The sequence below is a fragment of the Bubalus kerabau genome, chromosome 6, assembly GCF_029407905.1.
Source record: "Bubalus kerabau isolate K-KA32 ecotype Philippines breed swamp buffalo chromosome 6, PCC_UOA_SB_1v2, whole genome shotgun sequence".
Lineage (NCBI taxonomy): Eukaryota > Metazoa > Chordata > Mammalia > Artiodactyla > Bovidae > Bubalus > Bubalus kerabau.
This window is the reverse complement of record NC_073629.1, coordinates 16,044,504-16,061,944: the sequence shown is the minus strand read 5'-3', so window position 1 is coordinate 16,061,944 and position 17,441 is coordinate 16,044,504. Positions and strand designations below refer to the sequence as shown.

Sequence of the window (17,441 nt, the reverse complement as noted above, 5' to 3'; positions counted from 1 at the left end):
TGCCTTAGGACTTACTTCACACCCGGACAGCTAAGAATAGAGCCGCCTGAGGGCACCATGCCAAGGGGAGAGGAGGGTGCGGGAGTGAAATCCAGGCCCGGGGATAGGGGCGAGCCCAGCTCTCGGGCGGGCAGAGCTGGGTCATGCTAGCTGCTGGAGCCTCAGGCTTTTGTTTCCTCCTTCCTTGTGCGCTGCTGACCATGCAGGACAGGCAACAGGAGTCCGTCCACCTGCATGCCAATGCCATCTCCTCTCCAGCCTTCTGCTTCTCAAATGAACCCCGCTCCTCTGGCCTTCTTCCCTTCCCCTCCTCTCCCAAAGGTTTCTTCCAGACTGCCCCCCTCCACACACACACACATTTTGACTGCCCCTCACCCATCCACAGGTCATAGACAACAGATCAGAAGCTGGTAGTGGGCGTGGAGGAGGTCCGCATTTTATTCAGCCATGTTCATGTTCCCACTCCCCTTTCTAAGCATTCCAGCCAGTATTCCAGCATTCCGCTGCCTCCGGCCTGTCCCCAGGGGCTCAGGTGGGCTTCACCAAGGCTAAGATGGTTTAGGGGACTTGGTAGGTCCTGTGAGGGAGGCTGTGAGCAGCCCACCTGAATGCCCAGCTCACTAGCCCAGAACAGAGTTGGGGGCAGGGGTCCCCAGAAGTGAAGAATTCCAGGGTGGCAGCCAGTACTGGCTGGACTCTCAGAAGACAACGTGTCCCTACAAGTTGGCGGAAGTGGCTGCCAGGTTTGTATAAGAGAGGTTGCTGCCACCATTGTCTGCAGAAACCTAGATAGGGGCAGAAAAGACCCAGGATGAGCGGCAGAGGCTTTCCTGGGACAACCTTCCTCCCCAGGGTCCCTGGATGGCACCCCAGGATAGGATGAATGGTCCAGGAGCCTGACTAGCTTTCAAAGGGTTAATCCGGAGAGAGCACCTGCTGGCCCCCACCACCAGCCAGATGACTGTAAACAGGGCCACTCCCCCTCCTCCTCCTGCTCTGGTTCGCTCCCTCCCCTTCGCCCTCAGCGCCCCCTGCTTTCCCCTCCTGACCCTTTCTCCCTCCATTCTCTGCTCCTCCAGCCCAAGGAGGTGTACACGTTTCTGCAAAACTGGAAGAAGGAAGTCCCCAGGCAGAGGAAAAGTCAGGAAAAGGAAACTCTCCCTTCCCCCACTTGGAGTGGCCTTTCAGCCCCAGATGGCAAAGTAATTATTTACTAGGTCACGGAGGAAAAGGCAGAAAGAAGGAAGAAGGGGTCTGTGCCTCCCCAGCTTGCACCCAGGCTCACCTGGTTTGGTGAGACTTCTTTCCCAACTCAGAGACCCCCTTCTCCCCACCAGCCTTTCCCAATCTATCCTCCATTCTTAGGAGACAAGCTGGGGCAAGGTGCTCCTTCCATGAAGGGTTCCCCTGGGTACAGTGCCCCATTCATGTCACCTCTGGGCATCCCAGTTTAGTTGAGCAGTGAATGCTCTTCTGGGGGTGCTGGTTGCGGGGGGCACACCCTCCTGAGGTCCCCCTTCTTCCCTAAGCCTTTCCCACAGAACCCCTCTGACCTCCACCCCAGCCTTGTCAGTCACTGCTTATTTCGTGTCACCTCTTCTCAGTTCTTTAGGTTTTCCCAGTACCCTTTCAGAACCACTGCCCAGACAAAGCCTCGCCCCTGCCGCCACCCCCGCCACCCTCACCTCCTCATAGGGGCTCCGTTTGGTACTGCCAGGGGGCACGTAGCGCCCATGGGTGTGGTAGGTGGAGTACTCGCTCATAGGATGGTAGGCATCTAGGGCTGGAAAGACATCCAGCTGCTCACATTTCTTTTGTCCACACTGACACACAACCTGGGGAGACAGGAGGTTATGGGGAGCGTACGGCTCCTTCCAGCAGGGGGACTCTGGTCAGGGCTGGGGACTGAGCACTTACCAGGGCAATGAGATAGATGATGGCCAGCGCAACCAGAACACAGACCAGCACCAGCAGGGCAATGCCCCAACCAGGCACCCCAGACCCAGCCTGGGCAGAGGAAGGAAACGGGGCATTGTACACTGAAAGGAAAGCAGTGGTCAGAGCAGTCTCCCAAAGGAGGTGGCTCTCCCCCTACCAGCTCCAAGAGAAAAAGCAGGCACCCAGATGCTGGAGAGAGAGGGTCCCGGGCAGGGTGGTGCTGGCTGGCAGCTGGGGAAGTGGACTCACCACTAACTCCGCTGATGGTCAGGTTATAACTGGCTGCGTGTGCTTCAAGCTGACTGAACTGTGCCTTCACCCACTCGGCCGTGGTACCCTCTCGGAAGGCCAGAGTTAATTCTACCACCACAGATCCTGGCCTGGTTACAAAGAAATGGGGAACTCAGCCATGGGTCCCAGTTTCTGGGTCAGTACACCCTCCTCACAGTCATGACAACATCCACCAGTCCCACAGAGTCCACACCCAGAACTGTACCTGAACTTGATCTCTGAGAGGCCCAGAAAATCCCTCTGTTTATAAATCTGCAAAATCTGGGGTGAGAGGGAAAAGACTAAGATTTGATGCAAGTGCCGCATAGAGTTCTGAAGGCTGCTTTGGGGGTGGGGGGTGGGGGTGCATGTTAGAGGAAAGGCAGCTACTCACCAAATCCAAAATGCTTCTCCGCAGCTCCTGATAGTAGCTGGTTTGGGGATTTTCCAGGGAAGAGTTAAACTGGAGGTTTGTAATGTGAAAAGACAGGAAGTACAGGGAGACCCTAACAGACAACTGCTGAGAAGTCTTAGGATTGGAGGAGGTGGAAAGTGCTATGCTAGGGCTGTTGGCGGCTGTCCTGGTAATGTGGCTGGCAGCAGTGGGAGCAGTTTCGGAGCTGGGGACTGAGGATGGAGTGCCCTTGCTGACTGGGGTCATGGTAGCCGTGGATGAGGTGCCCCTGTGTGCTGAAGTGACCATGGAGCTTGACGCAGAGCTGGTGGTCACGGATAAGGTGTCACTGCTGGTTGGGGATGAGGCACCATGCTGACCTGGAGAGGCAGTCGGGCTTGGGGCAGGGCTGCTGGTCAGGGATGGGGCACTGTTGTGACCTGGAGAGGCAGCCGGGCTTGGGGCAGGGCTGCTGGTCAGGGATGGGGCACTGTTGTGACCTGGAGAGGCAGCCGGGCTTGGGGCAGGGCTGCTGGTTGGAGTCGAGGCTCCGTCGTGGCCTGGAGAGGCAGCCGGGCTTGGGGCAGGGCTGCTGGTTGGAGTCGAGGCTCCGTCGTGGCCTGGAGAGGCAGCCGGGCTTGGGGCAGGGCTGCTGGTTGGAGTCGAGGCTCCGTCGTGGCCTGGAGAGGCAGCCGGGCTTGGGGCAGGGCTGCTGGTTGGAGTCGAGGCTCCGTCGTGGCCTGGAGAGGCAGCCGGGCTTGGGGCAGGGCTGCTGGTTGGAGTCGAGGCTCCGTCGTGGCCTGGAGAGGCAGCCGGGCTTGGGGCAGGGCTGCTGGTTGGAGTCGAGGCTCCGTCGTGGCCTGGAGAGGCAGCCGGGCTTGGGGCAGGGCTGCTGGCTGTGAGTAAGGTGGTAGTTATGCTCCAAGAAATTTCTTTAGTGGGACTGGACATTGGGCTGCTTTGTGTACTGGAAACTGGTGTAGTTCTGCGGGGGTTTATGGGGTCAGAGGTTGTCAGGGTAGTGACATCGGCAACTGTAAGAAATAGAGGTTACAGAGTATGTTTGGGGGGAAAATCGGCATAAGGAGAAAATACATTCTCTGGCATCTGGGGAAGTAATGCCAGGAGGATTTGGGGAGTGGGCCCCTGAGTCAGCTCTCTTTCTCCTTCCTGGCTGGCAACCTCCGTCTCTCTTCCTATATCTGTCTGCTCCTGGACTGTGGGCTTTTCTGCTCCTAAGATTTTCCTCTCCTGATTCCACCCCCAACCCCTCCAGACTTCTCTTCAGGACATATGTCTGCTCCTGGTACCCACAGTCCTCCAGGTGTGTGTGGGGTCTCTTCTCAGGTTTTCCTTAGCCTCACTCCTTTATTCTTTCTTTTGGCAGAAACTAGGCCACCCGTCTGCAACTTCTGCCTCTTGGATGCCATCTCCCAGGAAGCAAAACCCACAGAAAGTTGAGAAGACCACAGGAGCAGGGCAGCCCCCTCCCCACCTTGTGCCCCTCACCTGTAAGCACTGGGAACAGCAGCAGCAGGGAGAGGAAAGGGGCCTGGATGTCCGGTGTCATGGTGGTGGCGAAGTGGTGGGGAGGGGACAGAACAAACTCAGGCCGGAGCTGCCCACGAGGTGGAGCGGACACAGGCGCCTGCTGCTTTATACCGGTCCCCCGCCCGCCCTAGGCTCAGCCAGAGCAGGTGACAGGTGACAAAGCTCCACCCCCTCCCCCTTTCCCTACCTCCAACCTCTTCCTCCTCCTCCCCAACCATTTCTGGCCCCTCAAATAAGGTATGTGGGCTTCAATCACTCAACTGTCTGACAACCTGTTTGTTTTCTAGCTGGCCTCCCCCCTTTCACCAACCACTCCCTGGTTCCAGAAGGTGGTGGAGGAAGTCTGGAACCTGACCTGGGTCCCCATGGTCCTATTTTAGCCCCAGGACAACAGCCTTGGTGAGAAGAATAACAGAGAAATTGGACTAGGTCAAAGTTCTAGCCCAGGGCCGGCATTGTGGGTCCTCCACACCATTGTCCCATTCTCACTGGGTCGCTTGGAGTCCCACTCTGGGGGCTGAGAAAGGAGGGGAAGGCTCGACAATGAGTAAACTCGGAGTTAGTTTTGGACCCCTTCCCCCCACTACTTCCCGGATAGCCCCACCCTTCTAACTTCTCCCTATCCAGTCCTAAACACGGTTCTACCCCGAAACCCACAGTCCCCGCCCCTGCCGGACTTTCCAGTAGCCCAAGTTCCTTGACTTTCTCTCGAGAAGGGGGCGGGGGAAGAAATTTCCACTTAGCGAAGTACGAAATTCCACCAAACCCTAGGGTCTTTCCTTTCCCCGAATCCACCAGGTAGCGGCGGCTCGCTGGCCGGGCTCTCCCGCCCTCTAGTGGTCACCGAGAGCTTCACCCGGCCTGCCCGAGAGGGCTGAGGGGCTACCCGGGTCAGGAGAGAGGAGGTTGGGTGGCACTGCCTAACTGGGGGCAGAGAGAGACTGGAGAGAGCAAGCCCTGGCCAGGAGAGGCAGTGGCTTGGACAGAGAAGGGGAGGAACACACTGTATCATCGATGGAGGGGTTGGGGGTTTTAGGAGGGGGCTCAGACCTGTCGCGGCGCTGTCTGGAGGAAATGGCGCTAAGTGGGTGGGGTCCTGAGTTATGTGGAAGGGGCACCCAGGTATTTGGGCGAGGACATCGGAATGTGGGAGGTGGAATGGGGCAGATTAGTTACGCATTTAGGAAGCAGAGAGTAAGTGGGGCGACAGATGGTATTTAGGAGCACGGAACTATCCTTTGGAGAGCAGAGTGGCGTTTGGGGCAGGTACGCACAAGGTGGTGGGGTGGTGCAAAACAGTATATGAGGGTGCGTGATTTGGGAAGACCAAGTTATATTTTGAAGGGCAGAAACATGTGGGACCGAGGAGTGTTTGGGGCCACAGCGGCGCACGTGGAGTTTATCGGGCCCCATTCGGAGGTCCTGTATTGCAGTCTAGACCGACAGAAGCAATTACGTCCGCATTAGGAAACAATTGTTAGTCCCAAAGAATACAGATTGCGAAATGAACTTTAAGAACACTTCGGTGCGGCGGGATTGGAGTGAAGCCAGAGGAGCAGGACCGGAGGTCGCAGGCCCGCGCGGCTCAGCCGATTTGGCGCGGCTTTGTGCAGCGGCGGGACCCGGGGGAGGGCTCGGGGCTGGGGGCGTTACGTCATCGCGCCGGGGAGCTGGCAGAAGAGGCGGGGAAGCCCCCCCCCGCCCCGCCCCCGCAGGCTAGAGAAAGCGCGAGTATCTAGGTGGGCGGCCACAAAACTTCAACCCCGGGCGTTGCCAGGCAATAGCCATTCAGTTCGGTTGCTGGGACACGCGTCACCATGGCGACGGCTCCGCGCCTAGCAGTCTGAGTATTTAAAGAGCAAGCGCGCGCAACGCCCGGGCGTCGGAAAGCGGCCTTCCGGGATATCGCGGTCTCCCCTTCTCCCTCCCCTTACCACCCCCTTCACCCTCTTCTGGGCGCCAAGCCTCTCTGGCCTCCAAGGTGAACCCAACTCCCCAGCGCGTCCTGGGTTCTCGGGCTGGTCCGGCTTCCAGCGGTGGAGAGCGGGATTCCGGGCCCCGGGCGGGCGGGAGGGACGGGACGCGGTGCAGTGTTGTTCTTTCCCCTGCCAATATTGCACTCGTCCCGGCCTCCGGCCCCCTCGGCCCCCCGGCCTCCCCCTCACCCCGAACGGGGCAGCCCCAGCCCTCCTGGCTGTCGATCCCGGCTGCTCTTAGACTGGAGTGTCGCCGCTGCCACCGTGAGTAAGTGGGGCTGGGAGGACTTTAGCCATCCTCCGACCAGCACCCCATCCTTCACCTAACCCCCGTCCTCCATCTAGTCCCCGTCCACACCTTCCTCACCAAACTCCCTCTAGATTTCTAACTTACATTCTACTAGTCCTCTCCCTGCCCCGGAAAATCCCTAAAATAAGTAACTGCACTGGCTTAGAAAAGAACTGAAACTTTATGGCAATGTGCTGTTATCTTTCCTGGGGTTAGTGCCTGAGAAATACCCTCTTGAAAACTTCCCATCTCCTGAACAGTGGGGTCACCACCCCTCTGGGGCTGAACTCGTGGTGGGTGCCAGAGGAGGGTCGGTGTTTAGCTGAGGGGCTGTAAATTAGACTCCAGGATAGACCCCAAGGCCCGAGGGTCTAAAATCAGGATCCTGAATACAGTGGCCACCTCTTCACACTCTTCCCTGAAGCAGCTGCCTCCGGAATGGCTCAAAGTCCTCGGGCACTGTGTCTGAGAAAGGAGATATGATTAAAGTCAGAAGATGTGACTCTCCCATGAGGGCACAAGAGGTCAGGCTGTTCTCCGTCTAGAGCCTCACCATTGCATCGATACTGGAGATTGGACCAAATGATGTTTTCTTGGGAGAAGCAGAATACACCAAGACGCCCCCCTCGCATGGATGTGTCAATGATCACCCCAGAATCGGCCACTAGCTGGGGACCCTCATAAAGCTTCACCCTGTCCGGGATAGGAGTGTCCATTGGTGCTAGGTGCCAGTGGGCACTGCGCCACCATGACCCAGCCCTGTTCATCCCCAACCCCCCTAGGGCTCACCGGGCCTGAGAGAGAAGGGAGGTGGGGAAAAGGGAGGAAGGAAAGGGGGGAAGGAGGGGTGCTTTTCTCAGGCCTGGGGCCCCTGGCTCTTTGTCCAGCCCCCTTTGCATCTCAAAGCACCAGCCACATTCCGAGCGAGGATTGGGTTGCCATGACGATGAGTACAATGGGCTGGGGGGTGAAGTCACCCGCTTCCCAGGCTCTAGTCCACCCCCACCATCCTCTGCCCTGGCGCCCCGCAGCCCCAGGCACCTTAAAGGGGAACCAACCCAAGTCCCTGCACTCGGGGCTCTGGGCCATTTCCCCTCCCTTCCCTGTCATCCCCACCAACTAGGAAATGCAAAGTTGTGGACCCAGAGCTGAACTGAGAGGCCTCCGCCTGGCTACTGAGATGCAGTGCGGAGTCTGGGCTTCTGTTGGCTCTTCTGTAAATGATGATCCCTTCCAGTCAGACTCTGATGAGGCAGGTTCTGGGCTGGACCAGTGATGAGGTGGATTGATGTGCCTCTCCACAGACTGGCCTGGGCTTTGGAGGCTCCCAGATACACCCTCAATTTACAGAGAGGAGAATGGAGCACGGCAAAAGAAGGACTTGCCTAACATTGTTTATAGGTCCTCAGCAGCACCAGAGCCCAGGCTGCCTGATGTTAAGAAGCAAGAAGGGCCAGGGCAGCTAGTCTGTGGTGAGAGGGGAGGTAGAGAGAGGTGGTTCCAGTCCAGGCCCATGGCACCATAGCAGTGAGTAGAGAAGTCACTGGTGAATCCCAGCTGGAGAGGAAGGAAAGGCTGGGCCTGGGGTCTCTTGGGAGGGCTCAGCCCCTCCCCTCACCGAATATAGCCAACTTGAGGCCGGTGCAGCAGCTGCCAGCGGTAGGAGGTCTTGTCACGCCAGCCCACATTTCGTGGATCAGTCCACAGCAGTCGTACCTGATCAGGAGTATTGCCTGTGTGCCACAAGGCGTTCCTGAGGTGCTCACCTGGGCCAGACACTGATGTCACTGCCTACGGGGCATCAGCAAAGACAGTGGGTCAACCATAGTACCAGAGGAAGGGAAGACAACGGGTTGGTAGGTGCAGGTGGAACAGGGAGTCAGGAGAATATTCTGGAGCCCCAGGGAGCCCACCTCCAGGCCAGATGTCTGGGTAAGAGGCTTGCCCCTGCTCACGCGGTGGGGAGGCCCCAGGGTTGGTGGGGGAGGCCTTGGGAAGGGGCCCTGGACTAGGGAGTCTGGGCAGCTGTGGGACCTTGAGCTGTAGCCCCGGCTGGGCAACAGCCCGGAAGGGCGTGGCCTGCCAGTAGGTCTGCTCTGTCTGCTTCCACATGACCACGTAGAAGCGGCCGCTGTCCTGATAACTGAAGAGAAAGCCTGCGTAGTCATCGTCCGTCACAGTGTTCACATGGAAGGTGCCTTCAAAGTCCACACCGTTGAAGGCTGTATATCCTGGAGGGGGGTGGGAGGGGAGGTGGGATCAGGAGCAGGGGTAGCAAAGCTGCTAACTCCCATTGTGGGGTGGGGGTGGGATGGGATGCCCCGTGGGAAGGCAGTAGCCCATCCTCTGCCTGGAGGACCCCTCCATTTGGAAATTATTGAAATTGCTGAATTGGGTGCCTCTTACATACCAACTGCCAGGCCGGGGTCACTGTTCATGGTCTGAACAATTTCCATGCCCTGGTGGTGTGCAGTAAAGACAAAAGCCCTGGTTCCAGTGTGCTGCCCTCCCTAGGCTCTGCCTACTAGTCAGGTCTGACAGCACCCACCCAGCTCACTGCCCCAGTACCTGGTTGAGCACGACCCAGTTGGGGTCAATCTGAGCATCACCCTCAGGATCCAGGACCACGGTCTGATAGGCACGAAAATCCGTGAGGGTTACCTCTGCACTTTCAGGACACACATCCAGGGGGTCGACCACTGCATCATTGTCAAAGTCGTCCTCACACACATCACCGACGCCATCGCCTGGGCAGGATGAAGCCCGGTGCTCAGGGAGGCCCTGGCCACTGCCATAGCCAGCACTACCACCTCAGGCCTCAAGGTGTCAACCTCTCTCCCCAGCAAGGTTGGCCACCTCTCCCTGAACAAACCCCGCAGCAGTCCAGTCCTCTGGCGACCCCAGCCTTACCATCTGAGTCCTTCTGATTGGGATTGGGTACCAGGCGACAGTTATCAGGACCAGGAGGCACGTAATCTGGAACCCCGTCATTGTCATCGTCCCCATCACACTCATCTCCAAGTCCGTCGTTGTCTGAGTCCAGCTGGGAGCTGTTGGGCAGCTGTGGACAGTTGTCCTTGGTGTCCTGATGTCCATCCCCATCACTGTCCAGAAGAACAGGCACCAAATAAAGGCTTTTAAAGGTACCGCGTCCTTCCCCACTCTTCTGCTTAGGAATCTCTCTGGGGTGTACCCTCCATTCGGCCAGAACCCTTGCAGTCAGCCCGATGAGGTGGAGGTTCAGCAGTAGGAATGGGAGGTAGACTATGGGCATCGCCTCCTGCTCAACAGTAGTGGAGAGTTAAAGTTGGACCCTAGAGGGGATTGAGAACATGCTAGAGGAAGGCAAGGTTTCCCCTAAATTTCCATCTCTTGGCCCAAACCCTACCTGTCTTCATTGGTGTCACAGGCATCTCCCACTAGGTCACTGTCTGCATCTGTCTGAGAGAGAGGGACCTGCTCTCACCATCTCCCTTTGAGAATTCTAAAAAGGGTGACCTGACCACTTCCCGTCCAAAGGGCTGGGCTTCATCCACCAGTCAGCCCCCCTTCCCTGCCCTCTCCATTCCCCTATACCTGGGTGGGATTGCTCATTTCAGGGCAGCTGTCGCAAGCATCTCCCACCCCGTCCTCATCCCTGTCTGTCTGCAGGGGGTTGGGGACTTTAGGGCAGTTGTCCAGTCCATTGGGGATGCCTGGAAATATAATGGGGGGGTCACACAGGGTTACCACTAGAACATAGTCACACTCTTGTCTTCTAGGTTGGTGAAAGTCCTGGGCTTTGTCTCCCATCCAGAGGACAGTCAGGAAATCTGCCTGGAGCTCGTCTCGTCCTTTTGCCCACTCCTGGCCTAACCCTACACCCTCCTTCACGTGCCCACTGACATCTGCCACAGGTAGCCTCTCACCCAGTCCGACTTCCCCCAAGCATCACGCTTCCAGAATTCTCGGCCTGCGTGCTTCATTGCTGCCCTATCTGGACTCTTCGCAGGGTCCCCAGCCACGCCCCCAGCCCCAGGCCTGCACCGTCGCCATCCACGTCGTTGTCACAGGCATCCCCTTCCCCGTTGCCGTCTGTGTCTCTCTGGTCATTGTTGGGAACGTTGGGGCAGTTGTCACACGCATCACCAAATGAATCTGTATCTGAGTTTTGCTGGTCCTTGTTGGGGAACAGCCGGCAGTTGTCCTGGGGTGGGAGGCAGAGAGTCAGGCCACCTTGCCCCATCCTTGTCCCTGCAGCCTGTCTACGGTCCCACTCCTGTGATGGTCCACTACTGTGGCGCAATCCCACCCACCCAACTTCCCATGTAGTCCACGTCATTCTGGGTACCAGGCTTATGCCTCCCTAATGTGGAGCTCTGGGACCCTTCCTTGGGAGCTGCCAGTGGCCAAGGGGGACGGGGTTGTGGGATAAGGCAACAGTTGCCGACGAGCTGGAAGGGGCAGGACGTCTAGGCGCCACCTCAACGTTCTTGATGCCGTCCCCATCGGCGTCATCGTCGCACTGGTCCCCCACGCCGTCGTTATCAGCATCTTCCTGCCCAGAGTTGGGTGTCAGAAGGCAGTTGTCCTAAAGGTCAGGGAGAAGAAATGGATGGAAGAGTCCCGTTCTGTGCCGGCCTGGGGCGCCCTGCCCTGCGCGCTTGCTCGCCTGCCCCTTGTACCTGCTTGCAGTGTTTGTTGTTGTCCATGCAGGGCAGTGCCTGGTCCGGGTAGCCATCGATGTCCGTGTCGGGCCCACACACATTCCCATTCCCGGCCCAGCCCACGTTACACTGGGGCGACACAAAGGGTGGGAGTTAGTGGTCTGGGTTGGCTCCCCACACCCCACCTTCTTCAGGCCCACCAGTTTCTGGGCCCAGGCCCACCTCCCGTTCCCACGCAAGCCCCCATACCAGTCCCTAGACGTGGCCCTTAGCCCGACCCCTTTCCCCAGATCCCCTGTTTCTTCTGAACCCTAGGCCTGGCTCACCGCACAGGACACTGCACCGTTGCGTTCAAAGAGACAGTGAGCGTGGGTGTGGCAAGGGCTGTGGGCCGGGCTGTGGCAGGTCCGGGCCGGGAAGCAGCCCTGGCTCTGGTTACCCACAAAGCCCAAGCGACATGGACCACACTTGAACGAGCCCTAGGAGGAGGGAGCGAGGCAGTGTCTCAGGAAGGAGGGTCAGCCCCCCATGACCAACAGTATCCCCGTCCCTCGAGGCGCGCAGGAGGGACCCTCACAGATGACAGGCCCGGTCTATCACTTATCCCCTTTAGTTCTCCTGTCAACCTTTCAAGGAGAGTAAGAGCCCCATTTTTCAAGGGAGGATGTGGAAACTCAGTAAAGGTAAATAACTTGCTAAAGGCTAGTAAGAGGCAGAATCAGAATTCCAAACCAGTCCATGTGGAACACCTACCATGCATAACGTCCTGGGTAGAAAAGGAGGAGGGGAGCAGGAAATCTGAGGAGGGGTTGCACGCTCCCGCTACCCACGCATGCAGAGTTCAGCTCACCACAGTATTGGTGCAGATGGAGTTCGGGTCACAGCCTCCGTTGTTACCATCATTGCATTCATCGACATCGTTGCAGACCTGAAGGAGCAGACTTGGGGTAGAACCAGACTTACTCTGGGTCTCCTCAGGTATAGAAGAGAGCACTTGTGTGGCCTTATCTGTGAACACAGACATGAAGCCCAGACCCAAAACCAAGGCAAAGCTAGCAGGTAAGCCAGGAGCCTCATCCCGTTTATCCCAAGGGCTCGACATCCAACCCTGAAGCGCTCATCCCTGCAAGGCCCAGATCTCTTGTCTACATACTCTGCCCACCCTGACCTGTTTGCTGGCCCGGGCGTAGTCAATGCCCACACCAGACACCCGTGTGCCTTTGTAGCCTCGGGGACAGGCCTCACAGTGGAAGCCAGGCATGGTGTTGATGCAGCTGGAGCCCGGGAAGCAAGGGTCCGCATGAGCACACTGGGGGTCAGATGAGAAGGAAGGGGTCAGGTCCCCGCCTGTGATCCCAGGACCACTGCTCCGGTCTCCCTGTTTGCAGGCCTCCCCTCCCCCAACTTCATGGTGCTCTGATCCCACCCTGGCCTCCTGTGGGCTTCCTCTAGCCGGCCCTCTCACAATGCCCCTGCCAAGCTCCTGGCTCCTTCCCTGCATGACCTTGTTGTCTTTGTCCCAGACCTGTCTCCTTCCCTTCTCACCTGTCTTTTTTGGTCTCCAACCCCAGGTTCCTCTGCTTCTGCCCAACATTCACCCCACCTTCTTGGGCTGCTGATAAACTCCCTCACCCCAGCTTTCTATGCTCTTCCAGAAAGGGCCCTCTTCACCTCATTGATGTCTGTGCAGTGGGTGCCATTGCCCTGCAGGCCAGGAGGGCAGGGCCCACAGCGGTAGCCGGGGTACTCGTACACTTCCATGCAGTCCACGCCTCGGAAGCAGGGGTTGGGGCTGCAGTGGGAACGCTGTTCATGGAAGCCTGGGGGGTGGGTTTGGACACAGTCAAAGCCACCCAGAGGTCACCATTTTGTTCACCAGAAGTGGAGGCTAAAGCCCCGGGGTGGGGGGTGGGGGAGCACACTGATGCCATGTGGAGCCCTCCCCTACTCTCCCACTCACCGCACACCTGACACTCCATGATGGTGTTTCGGATCAGGGACATTTCTTTCACCTGGTAGACAGAAGGATGGGGAGGAATCAGCTCTTGGCACCTGCCACCCTACCCAGAATCAGTGCCACCCGCCGGCCCAACAAACCTGGTCTCGGATGTCATCCCGCAGTTCCACCAGGATCTGGTTGAAGAGGGTGAGCTGGGTGACCAAGGCCCTGGTCTGCTCCCCTGTCAGGGCCCAGGGTGCAGAGAGGCTCAGAACTGGGGCACTAGCCCTGACCCCTCTCTGGGTAATAAGCCGGGTGCTGCCACCGTTGCCCACCCCCACCTTTAAATCCCACCCCATTCCTGGCTGAAGAGGACTTCATTTCAGGCTGCTGTATCTCCTCCGCACCCGCATGCCCCTTCATCTTGGCATGGCCTACTCACCTAGGATGGAGTGGAGAGCGTTGGTCACTAGAGAGGACAAGAAAACACAGAGGGTGGAGGTGTGAGGAGGGGCCTGGCTGGTTGAGGAGAAGGAAGGAGAAAAGGGCTGGTGCCTTGAAATACAGATGAGGTATGAATGGCAGGAGGGCAGTGGTGATGGGCCAGCCCCACCAGCTCCTTTCACTGGATGAGGGTCCCTCTAAGGGAGCTGCCACACAGATCAAGACCCAGATCCTCCTGCTCCCAGGATGGCTGTGGCAGAAGGGGTCCAAGCGAGAGGTGACCCGACGCAGGGCCAGGGCCCCAATACATTCCATTTCCTCCCTCTCGAGCTTCTGCCACAAGAGCTCTTTGAAAGATCTGGGAGAAGTGGACATTTTTTTTACTTAAGAACCTCTGAGTGTCCTTGTCAGAGAGACCAGGCAGATGAGAAATGCTTAGGGAAACTGCTGGTAGGTGACAGATGCCAGTGGGAACTAAAAAAGTCCCTTAGCTCAGTCAACCGAGAAAGACCAAGCCACTACCTTCCTTTCCCCCACTCAAAGGTCTTCAGAGTTATACTTTTTTTTTTTTTTTTTTTTTGATCCTTCTATTTTCCTGGCCACCCTGATAGGCAGGAGGACCTTAATGGAGATTTTGTTGAGCCGTGCCTCCTGGGAATGTGTTATTTGGAGATCATAGAGTCAGAGGTGAAGGAGATTTGGGGTAAAGGAGTCAAGAAGCCCCAGGAATAGATGAGGAATAGGTGAGCCGAAAGAATTGGTGTTAAGGGAAGAGAGGTCAAGAGGATGGAAAGTATCAAAGATGGCAGGACTGGGGCCCGGGATGCCCGCTCACAGAAGCATGTGTTACCTGCACTGTGGATGGACTCGTCTCCCTGGAATGGACACTCACTCAGGGCTCCAACCCGGGCCATGGACCCGCCCAGAATCATTTTCATGGATTCCACAAAGCCCTGCAGGGGGAGAGATACATTGTCATGGGGGGGGACCTACCAACTTCCTCCTCCCACCGGTGCAAACTGTTCACCGACACTCAGAGGGTCTTCCTTTTCCGCTCACCTGCATCCTCAAATAAGCCTTCTGTCCAGTCCTAATCTCCAGCCCATTGACCTCTGCTGGAGGAATGGGGGCCAGTGCCGGAAGTCCAGCATGCTGGTCGCCCAGTTTGCAGTCCACATAGAGCTGCAGGGCAGGGCTGGGTTTGGACGGACCTCGGAGTCGCAGGAGAGCCGTGTGTGTGCGCCCGTCAGCCAGGCCTGCTTGCTGGAGGTTCACTGCATGCACTTTGCCATCCTCCCGCTGGTACCGCACCAGCACTGCCCAGAAGGGGAGATCAGTATGCCACTGTCCCCCATCCCCTGTCTCCCAGCTGAGCCTTGGATCAGTTCTTCTGAATACCACATCTCTAGGGCTGTCAGTGCTTACTCAGCTATGTATCTCTCAATACCTTGTACATAACAGGTACATGAAAAATGTTTTTCAAACTGATTCAAAGACTAGGACTTTCTTAGTCTTCAGTGTCATCAGATCACTCTGTCCTCTATCCTTCAGTGTTATCAGATCGACCTATCTATCCATTACCACTCTATCATGCCATGTGATTACATGAGGCCACTCTATCCCCTGCTAGGATGGCAACTGGTTCTGTACCCCCTGAACTGTTCCAGGGATCTAAGAAACCTCTATACCACTGCTGGGGCATAGAGACAAGCCTCCCCTCCCCCTAGACATCCCACATCCAACTCCCCACACCCACAGATGCCTCACCCCATTTCTTGGGTGCCTGGCCTCTCGAGGCACCTCCTAAGCGCCAGGTGCCCCTGGTGCCTGGACATAGCCTGATGGGTCCTCAGCCCCCAGTGGAGCCCAAGGAGAGTAAAGAGGGCTCTGAGAATGGGGATGAGGAAGAGTGCTCAAAGGGGTCACCACTGCAGGAAAGGAGATGCCCACTAGTCACCTTTGTTGATCTTGCCGACGACAGAGGCCTCCAGCCATCGTGTGTTGTCGTGGCGAGAGTAGAGGCCAAAAAGGACACCACCCTGCTTGGGGGGCAGGCGGAAGGTGGACAAGAGATAGATGTCCCCAGTGGTGAGCAAGGCTGTCCGGATCTTCTCCACCACAGCTATCATCTGCCGGGACTCGCCCACTGTCAGCAGGTCGATCACTGGCCAGGCAGGGATGATCAAGGTCAGACCTCTGTTAAATGCTAAGGCCCGCCCTCTCCTCTGAGCCTTCAGGGGTGGGGCATCCGTTATCCCCACCCCATAGTGTTCACTACCCCTTGAAATCCAACCCTTGTTGCTATCAGAGGACAAGGCATTTGGCCTCCCTTACTGGCACTCTGGGAACCAGCAGGCCTGAGGCTCACTTGAAAATACAGAAACAGAACCCCACAAACTTGAGATGCTCCCACCAGGTGGCGCAAAGGAGTCACTGCTGATCTCCAGCAGAAGCACCTGGTGCCCACAGCACAGAAATGGGAAGGCAGTTTCTCTTTGCACCGCTGGGTTTGGCTCATCCCACACTCTAGTGCCCCTCCTCCCATCCTGGGGGTTCGGCGCACTCGGTCTAGATGAGAACAGCTGCCCACTGAAGGCTGTGACCCTCCTACTGTCTGGCTTTCTCCCACAGGAACGTAGGACCCAGCTCCTCTGCCTCCTGTGTCCTGGCCAATCTGTGGTTTCCCTTCCAGCCAGTAAAGAATCTGTGCCTGTGTCATCTGCTCCAACTACCTCTCCCACACCCACAGGCCCATCCCACCACCAGACCTCCAGGAGAGCCCAGACCTCTTGCTCCCCACCCCCATCCTGTTCTTAGGCAACCAGGAACCCAGGGGTGGAAGAAGCCCACCTTTGAGCTGCTCTCCCAGACCCTGGGGTGCCTGGGGATGCTCAGACACCAACCCAGCCAGGCAACCCTAGCTAGCATCCAGCCCCTGAGTCCTCTGCCCTGGCCTCATGCTGACCCTGGCCAGCTCCCACTCATCCACCACCTTCCAGTGTCAACTCCTCCCCCACAGGGCCATAATTTCATCAACTCTTCCCTCCGATTCAATTTCAGAACTCTCCCCTCTCCTTTGGCCCACATGTTCCCTGCTAGTCGGCTGGGGACAAATGGGGAGGAGGCAGAGAAGGGGCTAAGAGGATTGGTACAGGCTTACCCTGCAGGTCCTGACTGGCAGATACGAAAGTGCAAAGGAGGAGAAGAGCCAGGGCCCCCCGAAGTTCCTGTGTCTCCATGCCGCTCAGCCGGCTCACTACCCCTGGCAGGCAGGCGGCTGGGAGGGGAAAAGGCTAGGCGGAGAGCAGGAGCGGGGGGCGGAGGGACTGGAAGGGGGAGTTGAAGGGGGGGGGGCCCGGCAGGCGGTGAGGGGGGGCTGAAACAAAGAGCTGCCAATCACCCTGGAGACATCCCCAGCCCCGGGAACCAGGGACACTGGGGAAGAGTCCTGGAGGCCTCCTAACCTCCTGCCTCTCCCTAATGGTGCTCTCCCCCAGGTGCCTCCCTTTCTCCGCATCTCCAGGCATCTCGCTGTTGGGGGCTGCTACCGAATGCTACTGTTTTCTGGAAGCCACAGTTGGAGAAGGCAGGAACCCTTGGCAGGGGTAGTGCCAGACAGTGGGCATTATTCCACAGCTGGCATGAGAGAATTCCAAGGGAGTGGCCGAAACTAGCTTGCTATAGTGCCCAGGGGATGTCCGTATGGAATGAAGTTTGCTGCTCGGATAGAGCAAGTGCTCTTCATCAGGATGGGGGGTTGGGGGGGGGGGTGTCCCATGACTTGTGCTTGTGCCTTCCTTGCCCCCTCACTCCTAGGAAAACTTGGAATCTGGAAGCGTCCGGTGGGAACTGGAGGGAGAGCCTAAAACACTGGTCGGTGAGGCTGGAGTAAAGAAATCAGTAAAGAGGAAAGGGACACCAAGGACAGGAGTAGGCCAGAGGACCGGCCAGGGACCGGGGGCTAGACTGGGAACACTGGGGGGTACTGGCGTAC

At 57.7% G+C, this 17,441-nt stretch overlaps 2 protein-coding genes and 1 long non-coding RNA gene across 3 annotated transcripts; 1 reads left to right on the top strand and 2 right to left on the bottom strand.

Moving 5' to 3' along the window:
* Window positions 1–411: 411 nt before the first annotated feature.
* On the bottom strand, window positions 412–4,172 carry MUC1 (mucin 1, cell surface associated). The gene is made up of 7 exons (XM_055586798.1): window positions 4,112–4,172; window positions 2,603–3,636; window positions 2,435–2,490; window positions 2,188–2,318; window positions 1,918–2,039; window positions 1,686–1,835; window positions 412–785 (listed from the first exon to the last, which is right to left on the bottom strand). Exons 1-7 carry the CDS (start codon window positions 4,170–4,172, stop codon window positions 717–719), a joined length of 1,623 nt encoding a protein of 540 aa, XP_055442773.1. The 3' UTR covers window positions 412–716.
* Window positions 4,173–6,390: 2,218 nt separating this feature from the next.
* THBS3 (thrombospondin 3) lies at window positions 6,391–16,730 on the bottom strand. Its single transcript, XM_055584075.1, has 23 exons — window positions 16,608–16,730; window positions 15,405–15,611; window positions 14,507–14,763; window positions 14,298–14,400; window positions 13,446–13,472; window positions 13,162–13,244; window positions 13,025–13,076; window positions 12,736–12,884; window positions 12,233–12,373; window positions 11,915–11,992; window positions 11,391–11,543; window positions 11,083–11,193; window positions 10,881–10,988; window positions 10,445–10,604; window positions 9,995–10,113; window positions 9,807–9,859; window positions 9,329–9,522; window positions 8,987–9,165; window positions 8,829–8,877; window positions 8,453–8,649; window positions 8,037–8,209; window positions 6,972–7,111; window positions 6,391–6,883 (listed from the first exon to the last, which is right to left on the bottom strand). Exons 1-23 carry the CDS (start codon window positions 16,684–16,686, stop codon window positions 6,825–6,827), a joined length of 2,871 nt encoding a protein of 956 aa, XP_055440050.1. The 5' UTR covers window positions 16,687–16,730; the 3' UTR covers window positions 6,391–6,824.
* On the top strand, window positions 9,431–10,604 carry LOC129654657 (uncharacterized). Its single transcript, XR_008715556.1, has 3 exons — window positions 9,431–9,561; window positions 10,180–10,314; window positions 10,410–10,604. It is a non-coding gene; the product is annotated as an uncharacterized LOC129654657 (long non-coding RNA).
* Window positions 16,731–17,441: the final 711 nt, after the last annotated feature.

What these genes read in the sequence shown, in the direction of transcription:
- MUC1 (XM_055586798.1), bottom strand. Translation starts at nt 4,172, where the DNA reads ATGACACCGGACATCCAGGCCCCTTTCCTCTCCCTGCTGCTGCTGTTC. An exon ending in GCTGTTCCCAGTGCTTACAG is followed by an intron (nt 3,637 to 4,111) that starts GTGAGGGGCACA and finishes TATTTCTTACAG; the next exon opens with TTGCCGATGTCACTACCCTG. An exon ending in TCATCTATCTCATTGCCCTG is followed by an intron (nt 1,836 to 1,917) that starts GTAAGTGCTCAG and finishes CTGTCTCCCCAG; the next exon opens with GTTGTGTGTCAGTGTGGACA.
- THBS3 (XM_055584075.1), bottom strand. Translation starts at nt 16,686, where the DNA reads ATGGAGACACAGGAACTTCGGGGGGCCCTGGCTCTTCTCCTCCTTTGC. An exon ending in CGAGTCCATCCACAGTGCAG is followed by an intron (nt 13,473 to 14,297) that starts GTAACACATGCT and finishes TGTCCTCTCTAG; the next exon opens with TGACCAACGCTCTCCACTCC. An exon ending in TCTCCAGTATCGATGCAATG is followed by an intron (nt 6,884 to 6,971) that starts GTGAGGCTCTAG and finishes CTCCTTTCTCAG; the next exon opens with ACACAGTGCCCGAGGACTTT.